This window comes from Cervus elaphus, chromosome 27 (genome assembly GCF_910594005.1).
Source record: "Cervus elaphus chromosome 27, mCerEla1.1, whole genome shotgun sequence".
NCBI lineage: Eukaryota > Metazoa > Chordata > Mammalia > Artiodactyla > Cervidae > Cervus > Cervus elaphus.
In genome coordinates this window covers 38,311,673-38,325,714 of record NC_057841.1, presented here as the reverse complement: position 1 = coordinate 38,325,714, position 14,042 = coordinate 38,311,673, and the positions used below count along the sequence as shown (strand labels likewise).

The window sequence follows — 14,042 nt, the reverse complement described above, 5'->3', positions numbered from 1 at the left end:
ATATAAAACAGGAAGGCAAATGCATGGGAAAAGGGCATAATAGCGTTAAGCCCACTGATCTCCGTTTACTATACATTTTAAACATCTCTCCAAATAAAAACAAAACTATATATACCTGTTACTTACTGTAGCTGGTATTAATGCAAGAGAATTATAAATGTTTACACAAAAGTTCTCACATAGGGCTTTCCTCCTAACCAGTAAATTTCCTTTGGAAATAAATACAACTTTCCGGTTATTCTTCTATGATAAGTTTCAAAGAATATAAACTGTTTCAACTGAAAATAAAGCAGCATACTTGCTACTTCAGCCATGTACATGTTATTTATTATATAAACAGTGAGCATGGATATCTTTTATGACCGACTCCCAAAATAAGTAGTAAGATCTTTTCATGTTTAATAGAAGGCTAAGTAAGACACTAAAAAATACATGTATTACTGAAATCCAGTTTTTATGAAAGTCGCATTTTAACACTGGCATTAGTACTTAGTGCCATTTAAACTAAGCCCATTTCTAGTTAAAATAGTGGACATTACAGAGTTATTTTAAAAGATTCAGTAAATCTGGCAATCCACACTTCCCCTAAATAGGGGAAAAAATAAAGTACTTACAAGTTACAAACACAACAGCGAAACCATGGCATTTTAGTACAACAAATAAGACAGGGCACATCAATTCTGTACATGGCCAGATACGGTTAGTAATTCTTAAATTCTTAAAACACTTTGTAAAAAGCATCGGTCTTGAATTAGCAAAACTAAATTAAAATCTAATTATTTAACCTTATTCATCTTCATACAAGTACCAAAATCTGCTAACTTCAAATGTCCAGATTTATCCAGCAGCATGTTATCAGGCTTCACATCTCTGAAGAGGGAAAAAAAAATAGAGTATCTCTGAAACAGGTCATAAATTGATAAAAATGATATGAGGCAATGATTTTAGGTAAGATATCCTCACTCAGTTTAGGTAAGACCACCTTTAAACTATATGTGCTGTCTCTCCACATCTATAAACTGAACTTCATCAGGGAGACTCTCTCATATGTTATGTCTCAGAAGAAGACATATAATATTCCTTTTGAAGCAGAGTTTGATTCTTCCAAGAGGAAAATCAAGTCATTTGAGAGAGAATAACTATAAAAAATGTAACATTCAAACATAAAAAGTAACTGAAACACACAAGATAGATAAATACATAAATAACCCTAGAAGAGGGTCTTAAGTCACTTGCATTTTTGTATCCCTGGCACTGAGCACAGCAAGTACACAGAGAATTCAACTGGTGTTTGTAAAACAAATTAAACTACCCTTCTAACAAATAAATATGATCTATTCACTAATCAAAAGCAAATTAATTTGAATATAAAAATTAAAAGCATTTAATACCCTGGAAGATACCTTAAAAAAATAGCTTATACATTTTACTTTTCAGGACACTATATAAAAGCCTTATAATCAAATTAAGAAATATTAAAAGAGTATATTTATATTAACACTAAACTGAAATGTCAGAACTACAAATTTCAAAGTTTTAAATCCTGAAATACCACTTATGTCATATGGAAGAATAGGTGGACTCAGAGTGGGATGTGTTAACCAAATAAAGTACTTAGTTTTAGCTTCTCTCTTTGACAAATGAGAAATTTTAAACATTTTTATCTTTACCTATGGATAAAACCCATGGAGTGGATTGCATCCAATGCAAGAACTACTTCTGCAGTATAGAATCGGGCCCATTTTTCAGGCACATCATAGTTGCTCATTAAGTTTACAAGATCTCCACCAGGCATGTATTCCATTACCATGTAGAGATAACGATCATCTTGGAATGCATAAAATAGCTACACAAATACAGAAGAACAAAGAAATTCATTAAGATTAAGCAAAACTGTTTCATTTAAGAATTGTCAAAAATAAAATAATCAAATGCAGTAGTTGTAAGCACTGTTTTTAAAAAGGAAATAAATACAAACATAAATAGCACAAAGAACTTTGCATATGTCAAGGAATTATTAACTGGTTGTTTCTGAGGAGCTGGAGACTTTTTTCTCTACATTTTTTATACTAATTAAATTACTTATACTGAGAATTTTTTAAAATTATAACAGTTTCAATAAAGGATATACAATTCTTCTAAGCAAAGATATATTGTAGTTCTAATTTAAATTGTGCATAGTGGGGTTTAATGTTAAATTTATATTGATATCACAATTTTCCAGTAGTCTAATAATTACGCTTTAGTTTTAATTGTCTCTGACTAGCTGTGTGACTAGGCAATTACATAACCTCTCAAATTATCTGTGATTATATCCTTTTTGGGAGACTATATGGAACTGTGCTGGGACTATACCATATTTGACTTTTACACCTGCTGCCCAGTCTGCATCTAGATGCCTGGCAGTTGGCAAGTACTTAATGAATGTTCAATGAACAAAAGCACAAATTTAATCTATAAATTGAGGATGTAGCTAATGGGGATTAACTGCCTCTCCAGGTTGTTAAAAAGAGATTAGCGAATACTGAAAGCACTTTCTACAACAGGTGCTCAGTAAACAACTGCAGTCAGGAGGAGGAACAGCCAACAGAGAAGCAGGAAGAGGGCAACAGAGTCAAAGCAGGAAGGGGAAGGTCCATCAATATCAAATTGGCAATAGTATCAGGCAGAAATATATTATACGCCCAGGGTTGAAGTTAAGAGGAAAGCAAATTTACAAAAGAACACTCTTTTTTTCTTTTTTGGCCATGACATGCGGCTTGTGGGATCTTAGTACCCTGATTAGGCATCAAACTGGGGCCCAGGGCGTTGAAAACCCCAAATCCAAACCACTGGACCACCAGGGAGAATACAAAAGGACATTTTAAGTAAACATGGTAAGATTAGAATAGAACTAAAATAAATGAAATAAGCCCTAGAGAAAAATTATAAATTATAAATAATTTATCTAGGCAGTTATATCTTTAAATTCTTTTTGTATTTCATTTTTTTCAACGGCATTTAACGATTTTAACTATGGATTTAGTAACTTTAGTTATTTTAGTTATGGATTTAGTAATTTATGGGCTTCCCTGGTAGCTCAGCTGGTAAAGAATTTGCCTGCAATGCAGGAGACCCTGGTTTGATCCCTGGGTCAGGAAGATCCCCTGGAAAAGGGAATGGCTACCCACTCCAGTATTATGGCCTGGAGAGTTCTTTGGACAGAGGAGCCTGGCAGGCTACAGTACATCGGGTTGCGAAGAGTCAGACATGACTGAGTGATTTTCACTTTCACTTAGTAACTTTAATTATAAAATATATTTAGAGGGAAGGATAAGAAACTAAGTGGTGTCTCATGACTATCCCAGGTTAACATGTACAGTGAATCACTCGGAGACCATAATTAAAAAAACATTGCTGATTTGGTGGCAGTTTCCCTATTTACAGACAATGTATCAAGAAAAAATAAAGCTTCAAATTCACAAGTTGTAAATTTAACCTTAAACATTTATGTGATGTTTTAAACTTTTTACACATTGAACATTCCCCATATCAGTGGTTCTCAACCAGAAAGGGAAACTGTTGGTGTCGCACAGCCCCCACCCACCCACTCTCCCCAACACACCACAATGTCCGAACATAATTTTAGTTGCTAATAGCTGGTGTGTGGGGTGGGGAGGGCTGCTACTGGGAGGACCTGGGCAGAAGTCAGGGATGCTGTTACAAACCCTATATAAGGCACAGGACAGCCCCCAGCAGCAAAACATCACATGGCTGAAAGGAAAAGGAGAGTTAGTCGCACAGTCGTGTCCAACTCTTTGCGATCCCGTGGACTGTAGCCTGCCAAGTCCTCCGTCCATGGAATTCTCCAGGCAAGAGTACTGGAGTGGGTTGCCATTCCCTTCTTCAGGGGATCTTCCTGACCCAGGGCTCGAACCTGGGTCTCCTGCATTGCAGGCAGATTCTTTACCAACTGAGCTACTAGGGAAGCCCTTATATGGCTGAAAATGTCAACAATACCGAGGCTGACAGACCCTGCTCTATATAGCCGATACAAACAAGAACAGACATTTCAAGTATAAAAAGCCTTATTATGCAAATCTTAAACATATTTCATATTTTTTATACCAATTACTATTATGCTTATTTAGGACAGTTTTCATTACATAGTATAAATAAAGAAGATACAGAATTCATGCTAGGATTTCAGAAATGATCTAGCTTAGTAGTTTTACTCCATTTTTTAAACCAGAAAATCTTATCCCCCTCACATGAAATCTTAGTAAGAATCCCAATATATAAGACACATAAAACATGCAGCTGCTCTAATTGAAGCAGCAAGAGAAAACCCAGAATGATAACCTACCCAAAAAACTGCTTGCTCCCATGACTCCAAATGAGGTACCTATTCAGTTGAAAATAACCAATCTAAGTCAACTTGCACATTTTTGAGCAATGAAACTGAGGCTCAACATTGGAAATAACCTGGCCACAACTTCAGGTAGGCCTGTGGCAGCCAAGACCAGGACTTACAATTACTAACTTTCTGGTGTATTTTTCTGTCCACTGAAAAACCTGAAGCCAATACAATATTATTTGGAGGCCTAGCTTAACTTTTTTTCCTTCCTTTCTCCCATTTTCTTCCATTCCATAAAATGAGAGACAAATATTTACTTCCTTCCTAGAGATGGTTCAATAACATTAAATTTTATGATTTTGAAAATGACATATTAGATACTTTTATAACTGCCAATAAATTCTCTCTTACTGTTCACTAAAAAACAAAGTCAGCTTCTCAGATATGTTAGGTTACAAACCAGTACAACAACAATGAAACAACAGCAAAAGCATACCTGAACAACCCAAGGACTGTTAGCAAAAGCCATGATGTCCCTTTCTTCCCAGAAAAAAGCAGAATCAGATCTCTTAATCATTTCAAATTTGCTGAGGAGCTTCATAGCGTATACCTTCCTGGTGGATTTATGCCTTACCTTTGAAAATGGAAAATAATGAATCTTTCATTAACATTTAAAGATCAGTGTCTCCACAAACAATTTACTAAATAATCTAACATTATTGTCTTGCTGTTTTAACGTCTCTTCTGAATTACCCCAGTAAGATCACGTTAAGATTTTAAATACCATAAGTAATGTTAGAAAAAAAAACTTTATTCCCTATATTATGGCATCCATCCCCTTCTCCACTCTGCTATGGATGCTACTTCCTGTTTAAAAACTTACTATGCCACAGCATTTTAGATGGAGTAGTATCAGGAGTAAAGGCTTCTCTTTTGATGCTTGAAACCTCTTCTCTACCCCTGAATGCTTGGGGAAAATATTTCACACTACTGCTGAATGAGACTCTAGGCTTTCATATTGGTAGGCAAGAAAGTCTAGAGCAATTTAAAGCAAGACTTCTATAAAATCAATACTTTTCCAAAACATCATATGTTAAACAAACAAGTGGATTTTTTAATTTTAAAAAGATTTTTTAATCTCATTAAAATAACCTACCAATTGAACTTCTCCAAATGCACCTCTACCAATCACCTTCACTACTTCATAATCTTCAGCTTTCATTCGTAAATCTCTAATTTTATTTATTGTGTCTTTATCTGTATGAAAAGAGAAAGTTTATAATTTTAAATCACTGAAGCAGTATAACTAAAACTGCTTATTTAACATTCAAGTTCTTGAGAAACAACAAAAAACAAAGATATGCATTAAAAATTATTTGATACAGGTAAAATATGAAGTTGTAAAAGAGAAAAATGCTCAATGTGCTTAGAACTGTTTTCAACAAATTCTGAAAAAAAAAAAAAAAAAAAAAACAAATTCTGAAATGACTTCACTCTAGCTGTTAAATAATTTTATTAAAATTTGACCAGAATGTTTTTTAAAAAAAAAACAAACATTATACCACACATATACTGAGGATAATTAGTTAATTTAGTTCCTGGTATTTTTTAAGTATATATCAACTTTGAACCAAGGGGCCACAGGTAAACATTTTAGATTAATTAAACAAATCTTCTTTTTATCAAGTCAGTTTTGATCATCCTTTTAAAAAGATATAATTTAAAATATCAAAGGTAAAATAAACATGCTAAAGAATCACATACTTATTACATTTCTCTATTTGAATGGAGACTTTAACTTAAAACACACAGTGGGAATCTGCAATTATTTATATAAACCTGTCACACTACAACTACAATAATTTAAAATCCCCACTGGGTAGATATTCTAATTCCTAATTTGGTCATAGATTAAAATAGGGCTATTTTAATCCACACGGGTCAACACTGGCATGAGATTACATAGAAAAGCTCCACATTTCAGAGTTGTACAAAATACAGGGCAGCTGTTAAACTTAAGTTCTAGTTACTAATAAAAGCTGCATATAATATCTTGTCTTTCTTTTGAAATGCACAATTTAAACTCGTGTTTGTATACCTTATGGACTATAAACACATGCAACAGAGAGTAAACTTTCACATAGGAATAATATAAGTACATTTAATTTTAGATCAAATATCTGTTGCAAATGTATCAGCAAGATATAAACAATAATCAATTTACTGCAGAAACATTTATGTTAACCATGCAGTCTCTATAGTAATCACTGTAGATATAGAAATGTAACTTTAAAAATATAGTCTCTGCTTTTATGCATTTCAAATGAAACAGAAACAAATAATAATACCAAAAAATGCAAAAAAGGGAAATAAAGCACAAGCACAGAGTTTGTGGAATACCAAGGATGACACCTAACCTAAGCCTGCCTGAGAGGGAGATGGCGAGAAAAGGCTTTCTGGAGGTGACAGAACCTGAAACAAGTCTTAAGAATTAAAAAAAAAAAGAAAAGGAGTAGCAGTTAGCTAGTTGGGAAAAAGAAAAGAGAGACTAACAGGCAGATCAACAAAAAATATTTTTCACATTAAAATTTAAAAGCAGTACAATATGAAAACAGGTAAAAGCATTCTGCTTCAAGGGGATCGTGGTGGTGGCTGGTAGCAGAGGAATTATTTTGTACACCTCTCTACCACAGCCCTGAAGAGTCCTGTGGGGTCTGCTGGGAACTAGAACCACCACCTGAAAACCACCACTCTGTGTGGGAAGCCATGAAAAGAAAGAAGGCATAGAAACAATATAGTCAAATTTACATTTCAGCTACTCCAAAGACTATGTAAAAGATAAAATTCAATAAAGGCAAGGCTGGGGGCGGGGGCGGATAGAATTTTAAGAATACTGTAATACTTTAGATGAGAAATAATGAAGTCATGAACCAGATAATGAGTTATATGATAGCCTATGGAGTTGAGAAAGATCCCTGGCTCTGGTTATACGAGGTTTAGAGCCATAAACAGGATATTAAGTCTGTAGTTTTGGGCCCTGAAAATATGTCTGCTGCAAATTTATGTGGAAGTAGAGATTTCACTGCTTCTTTTAATTTCTGACAGCACAACTTACAAAGCTGCTCAACATTACTTGTGATTCAGACAATATTAGTTGTCAAAATGACTTCATTACATCTCAGTTTTGCAAAGAAGTGCTGTTTTGCCTTGTAATTTTAGGTTAAAGCAAAAACTGATGTCCAAAGTCAGTGTTCAATGGTAATTCAATGACAGTTGGGAGTGGTTCTCTTCATCAAGAAAAATCTTCATTTTGGTCAGTTCTTCCTACCACGCAAAATCCCACAGACTGGGTGGCTTAAACAGACATTAATTTTCTCCTGGTTCTAGAGACTCAAAGGCCAAGATCAGGGGCCAGGGAGTTTGGTTTCTGGTGAGATTTCTCTTTCTGGCTTGCTGGCAGCCAGCATCTCTGTGAGCTCACAGGACATCTTGTGTGCTGTGCAGGTGAGGACACTAACCCTGTCACCAATCCCATTTTATCAGAGTCCCACCTTTATGATCTCATTCAACCTGAACTGCCTCTTGTTTGACCCTATCTCCAAATACAGTTACACCGAGGAGCGAGGGATTCGACAGACAGATTTGGGAGGTACACAAATCCATAAACAATCACAATGAAATGTTACCACTGCTAAGACACTGACTTGCTGCATGCAAAGATAAATGGACATATTCAGCTTCAATTACTGTCAAAAATGTACAGAACTGTTAATGTTTAAGTCCACAAGACTGAATAAGGTTTACCACTGATACTGTGGTTCAGTAACACATGATAGATCCAAATACTTTCCAAAAAGTACTTGCTGACGTATAATACAAACTGCAGGCTTTAAATTTTAAACATCTTGTGTTTTCACAAGATCTGTTAGTTCAACTAAGCCATTTCCTGCACCGCACACAATTTTAACTACCACCCTGGTCACACGTCTCAGCAGACCCCACTTCAAGTCGTACTTAGTGTTTCCTCAACTATCTTGCCTGTACTTGTTCCACGCAGACTATACACAGAGTTAACCTCTTTTTTCTTTAGTCACTTCAAACTCAGCACTGATCGCTCAAATAAGTAAGAGTCAAGGAAAATCACTCAAAATTATCTTGCTTTTACACTGTCTATCGCTGCTGTTCCCAACAGTCTTGACGCTTTGAGCAACTACTGTTCTTGCCAAGAAGCTAACAGTCTTAAGGAAGTTACTCTTTCTATACACATTTGCTCTGCTGCTGCAAACACTCATGATCGATCATCAAACAGCTCTGTGTGGCTAACAAATAAGCCACTTGTAAACTTACATAAGGTTGTAACATCATTTTCTTCCTTTATTTTGTAAAGAAAATTCTGCTGTGATGGGATGTTCTCTTTTAAATTTTCCGGGCTTTTCTTACTGTTACTTTCCTGTGAGTTGGGAACGTTATGGTGAGTGCTCGTTCTGCTCCTGTCAATGCCCACTGCACCCTTTCAGCACAGCCACAGTGTCACTGTGTAGGAACACAACGCTTCACCCTCTAACTTGAAGAAATAATCCACACTTCACTGTGGTGCAAAGTAACAACATTCAAGTTCACTTTTCTTTTCCTTTTTTGTTCTGACATGATGGGCATGCACCGACAATGGGGAAAAAAATAAAATGCTATGGTAGGGTGATACACGTGAGTTATAACTGCAGCACTGTGATCTACAGTACGCTGAGCAATGGTGTGAAGCAGTAAAGACGCCGCGTATGATTTCTGTCACTACTCAACTTTCCAACTTGTCCTGTAGCAGAAAAGTAATCACAGACAATATAGAAAAGAATGAGCAAAGCTATGTCCCAATAAAACTTTACTTATGGACGCTGAAATCCATATAATTTTCATGCATCGTGAAATATTACTAATCTTTTGACGTTCTATAAATTATTTTTAAAAATATAAAAACCATTCATAGCTCATGAGACATCCAAAAACAGATGGTAGGCCAGATCTGGCCTGTGGGCTGTAGCTTGCCAACCCCGGCTCCGATGGAAACCCAGCTCGCCTGACTCCACTTTCCCATCAGCTCTACACTGGTGCCCTTTACCCTCCACGTGCTCACCCTCCAGTGGCCCTGGAAGCGGGACAGGGGAACCCCACTGCCATCCCTACACACTCACCCAGTTTTGCTTTTCATGTTTACAAGGTTATATCTCCCACTACCTCTTACTGTCACTGTAATCTACTCACCCCCAGCTCATCACATCTCACTGCTAGGTAATTCTGGTTTCTGGTTTACTAACCTTCTCTCCAGTATTCTCCTAATTCTTCAGGATTTTAATACACCCATAGATGATACTTCTAATAACCTGGCCTCTCAATACTTTTAACTTCTCTCTTCCAAGGAACTTGTCCTCCACTTTATCTCAGCCGCTCATTTCCACATACTAGATTTTATCAATATCAGTAATTACAGTCCTCCCTTCATTTCAAATCCTACACCCTCTAAGCACTCGCTCAACTTTCCTGCTCACTCCCTCCAACAACTCAACCCCAACAATCCCCAGCTCACCAAGATCTCCCAACCCACTAACCCTATCTGGTTTTACTGTACCTCACTACACTGAAAGGTTCTCTTTCTTATCTACCCAGCTTAAATTACACAATCAAGTATTATAATTACTCACTTGCATACACCTTTAATGCCTTGGCTCTTTTCTGCCTCATTATAGTTTGGCAAAACCATAATTTCAGCTAAATCTAACTCTATAGCTAACTCAATGTCAGCACCCATGTAGTTGAATACGTCTGGATAAATACATAAAATCATACTGACAGATCCCACTTTAAATCCATAATCGCAAACATAAAGCGTGCCCTTAATTCTGCTTGGCAATCATACATTTCTTTAGTATATTCACTCTTCCACTCTACTAGAGACCATAATTCACATTTTCTTTTCTCTTTTCAAACCTCCCACTGATTCTTGTTCATAGTTAATGACTGTGTTGGCTACCACCCTGAAATGATGAAAAGAAAACTGTCATAGACTTACCATTAAATAGATATATTTATATTATATATTCATATTCAACTACCAGCATGTGCCCTCATATATTTGGTTTCTTCACTTTTACTATTTGAGAAAACTGCTCTCTCACACCAATCCCTCTACCAGTGATGTCATCCTCACCAGCTCGAGGACACTGATCCAGCAATTCTCCCCTCTTTCTGCTGTGTCACTAGCTTTCCCCTTCCTAACTGGATCATATCATGCCATTTTCACTCCCATCTTAAACAAACAAACCTCCTGACACCATTTCTCTCACTAGCTACTGCCCCATTACTCAACCCCACTATGGCAAAATTCCTGAAAAGCTGTCTGTACTCTGTCTAAATCCTTCAGCTAAAATCCTTTTGGGGTAGTCTTTGGCCATTACCTTTCTATCAAAATTGCTGGTCAGGGAGTTCCCTGGTGGTCTAGCAGCTAGGATTCAATGCTTAGACTGCCAGGGCCCAGGTTCAATCTCTAGTTGGAGAACTGAGATCCCACAAGCTGCACAGTGTGGTCAAAATTAAAAACAACAAAAAAGCCAGAATAAAACTGCAAGTCACAGGTGACCACCATGTTGCTAAATTCCCAGTCTTCATCTTGATATATCAGTAGCTTCTGACAGTCTGATGACCCCTGCTATACTTACTCGACTTCCAGGGTACTACATTCCTACAACAGTACCAAGGATAATCTTTTTCCAACATCAAATGATTTCTTCTCAGCTGCTTTTACTGGTTCCTCCTCTTCTCCCAGATTTCTTCTTCCCTTTTTTTTTTTTTTTTAATTTTTTTCATTTATTTTTATTAGTTGGAGGTTAATTACTTTACAATATTGTAGTGGTTTTTGTCATACATTGACATGAATCAGCCATGGATTTACATGTATTCCCCATCCCGATCCCCCCTCCCACCTCCCTCTCTACCTGATCCCTCTGGGTCTTCCCAATGCACCAGGCCCAAGCACTTGTCTCACGCATCCAATCTGGGCTGCTGATCTGTTTCACCCTAGATAATATACATGTTTCAATGCTGTTCTCTCGAAACATCCCACCCTCGCCTTCTCCCACAGAGTCCAAAAGTCTGTTCTGTACATCTGTGTCTCTTTAAAAATACGGAACGCTTCATGAATTTGCGTGTCATCCTTGCACAGGGGCCATGCTAATCTTCTCTGTATCGTTCCAATTTTAGTATATGTGCTGCCGAAGTGAGCACTCCCAGATTTCTTAACACTAAATCTTCTCAAGGCTCAGTCTTTCATGATGCATTCTTCTGTGTTTACACTCATTTATTTGGTAGACTTTTAAAAAGCACTGACACATCAACAACTCCCAATTTTTTTTCTTCAGTTCAGACCTCTCTCTGAAACTTAAGATTTAAATATTCAATTGCTTATACAATATATCCACCTAGTTAACAGACATCTCAAATTTAATGTATCTGACTCAAGAGGTGTTCTCACTTCAAAACTCTATCTAGGATTTCAACATGTCAGCTGATGGGTCAGTTTTGTTTGGGGCAAAAACCTAGGGGCATTCTTGACTCCTGTTTTATCTTTTACTCCACATCCTATCTGGCTGACTCTGCTTTTGAAATGTATCTGGAACCTAACTTCTCACCCTCTACACTGCTACCATGCTGGCCCAAGCACCATTATGTCTTCTTTGGACTACTACAATCGCTTCTAAACTGTAATCATTTCTTAACTGATTTCTGGTGTCTAACCCTGTCTCTCAACAGTCTGTTCTTAACACGGGGCAGTACTGTTACAACACAAGTCAGATCATGTCACTCCTCTGCTCAGAACCCTCTAATGTCTTGCCATCTTACCCAGAGCAAAAGTCAAAAATCTTATGATGGCCTACAAGACTCTACATGACCTACGCTCCCCATTTCCTTCATTCTCTGACTACTATTCTCATTCCTACTATTCTCTCCCTTGCTTAACCCTCTCCAGCTCCAATGGCTTCCTTGCTGCTGTCCAAACATGCCAGGTACACTTCTTATGGCCTTTGCACTGGCTGTTCCTCTGTATGCCATTTTCTATCCTTAAACATCCACATGGCTAACCCTCTCAACTCCTTCAATTCTTTTCTCAAATACCACCTTTGAGTGAACCCTATCCCAGTAACTGTACCTAAAACTGCAGAATTCTTAGAACTCCCAAGCCCATTTTCCCCAAAGTAAACATTAATCTGTTTCTTATGAAATTTAATACTAGCAAAATTATAAAACTGCTAAGCCCTTATTACTTCTAAGACCAATAAGCAGGAATGTGTGACCACCAGATCCTTTTAACAATTTGTGATTGTCAGCTGTGTTGAGCCAGGTGATGCTGGCAGAAAGCTAAAATTCAGAGAAGTATGAATTCAGAGTGGAGAAGGAAATGGCAACCCACTCCAGTATTCTTGCCTAGAGAATCCTGCAGATGGAGAAGCCTGGTGGGCTGCTGTCCATAGGGTCGCACAGAGTTGGACACGACTGAAGCAATTTAGTGTCCATGCATGTATTGGAGAAGGAAATGGTAACCCACTCCTGTATTCTTGCCTGGAGAATCCCAGAGACAGGGGGGCCTGCTTGGCTGCCGTCTATGGGGTCGCACAGAGTCGGACATGACTGAAGCGACTTAGCAGCAGCAGCAGCATAAATTCAGAGAAGCACGGGTAGCAAGGATGAAATGGGCAAACTGAGTCACAAGAAAACACTAAGTTCTGACAGGCCACGAATTAGCTAATCACCTCTAAATAAACACAAGTCATCAAAAGAGAGCGCAGCAAGATTGAAAATTTATAGTTTCAGAGTTATGAAAAATTAAATATTTCAATCACATACAATCTCTCAAACTTTCTAGAAAGCAAACAGATGGTTTTTCTTTAGAGTATTTTTTTTAAAAATCATACTTTATACACAATAAATTTTACTTCTAGGAATACATATACGTACAACAGAGTATTATAAAACATTTAAATTGTGTTACTGAAAAATAATTACGTAGAATGTTGTTCAACATATGATGTTAAGCAGAGATTAAACTGCATGTGGTATATGAACTCAATTTTCTAAAAACATAAATATATACTGGTATATATATATAGACAGAAAAAAGCCAGAAGGGAATATACCAAAATAATAACTGCAGTAGTTTCCAAGTATGGTGGGATTAGAGATTATTTTATTCTTCACATTTTCCATTTACTTCAAGTTTTCTATGATTCTGTTGCTTTCTAATGAGAAAAAGATATATTTTGCCTAGTTTAGGGTCCTCAATTATAAAGTACATCATATTTTACGTATCACTATAGATTGTAAGACATCCCTAATTATTTAAAAAATGTTTTAAGAAAATGTCAGAATAAAGTATGGCAATAAAGGCTGTGTACAATGCACTATTTGTCCAGTATACTGCCACACGTTGCATAAAGAAATCCAGTACACCTTGCAAACTTCTAGAGTAGTCACACAGCAGTCCTAATAAGCTCTAAAATGATCTAAAACATATCTAGAAAATCTACAATGTAAGATTCAATTCCCTAAATCCTGATTTTGTTTCAATACAACAGTTTATAATAATAATAAGTTATTCTATGCCCAAATGTTCAAATAGGATTCAAGCTCCAGGAAGATGGGCCATGTTTTGCCAGTGTGCACA

General features: G+C 36.8%; 1 protein-coding gene and 1 non-coding gene across 4 annotated transcripts in view; both read right to left on the bottom strand.

The window, feature by feature from the left end:
• Window positions 1–14,042, bottom strand: part of ROCK1 (Rho associated coiled-coil containing protein kinase 1) — a 118,981-nt gene that overhangs the window by 60,497 nt on the left and 44,442 nt on the right. For all 3 annotated transcript variants that reach the window (XM_043889716.1, XM_043889717.1, XM_043889718.1), the window contains 4 exons: window positions 5,493–5,593; window positions 4,833–4,970; window positions 1,671–1,846; window positions 786–870 (listed from right to left, as the gene is read on the bottom strand). In XM_043889716.1, coding sequence (XP_043745651.1) covers window positions 786–870; window positions 1,671–1,846; window positions 4,833–4,970; window positions 5,493–5,593 — 500 coding nt within the window. The remainder of the gene's footprint in view (window positions 1–785; window positions 871–1,670; window positions 1,847–4,832; window positions 4,971–5,492; window positions 5,594–14,042) is intronic.
• Window positions 11,502–11,608, bottom strand: LOC122685128. The gene has a single exon (XR_006338292.1). It is a non-coding gene; the product is annotated as a U6 spliceosomal RNA (small nuclear RNA).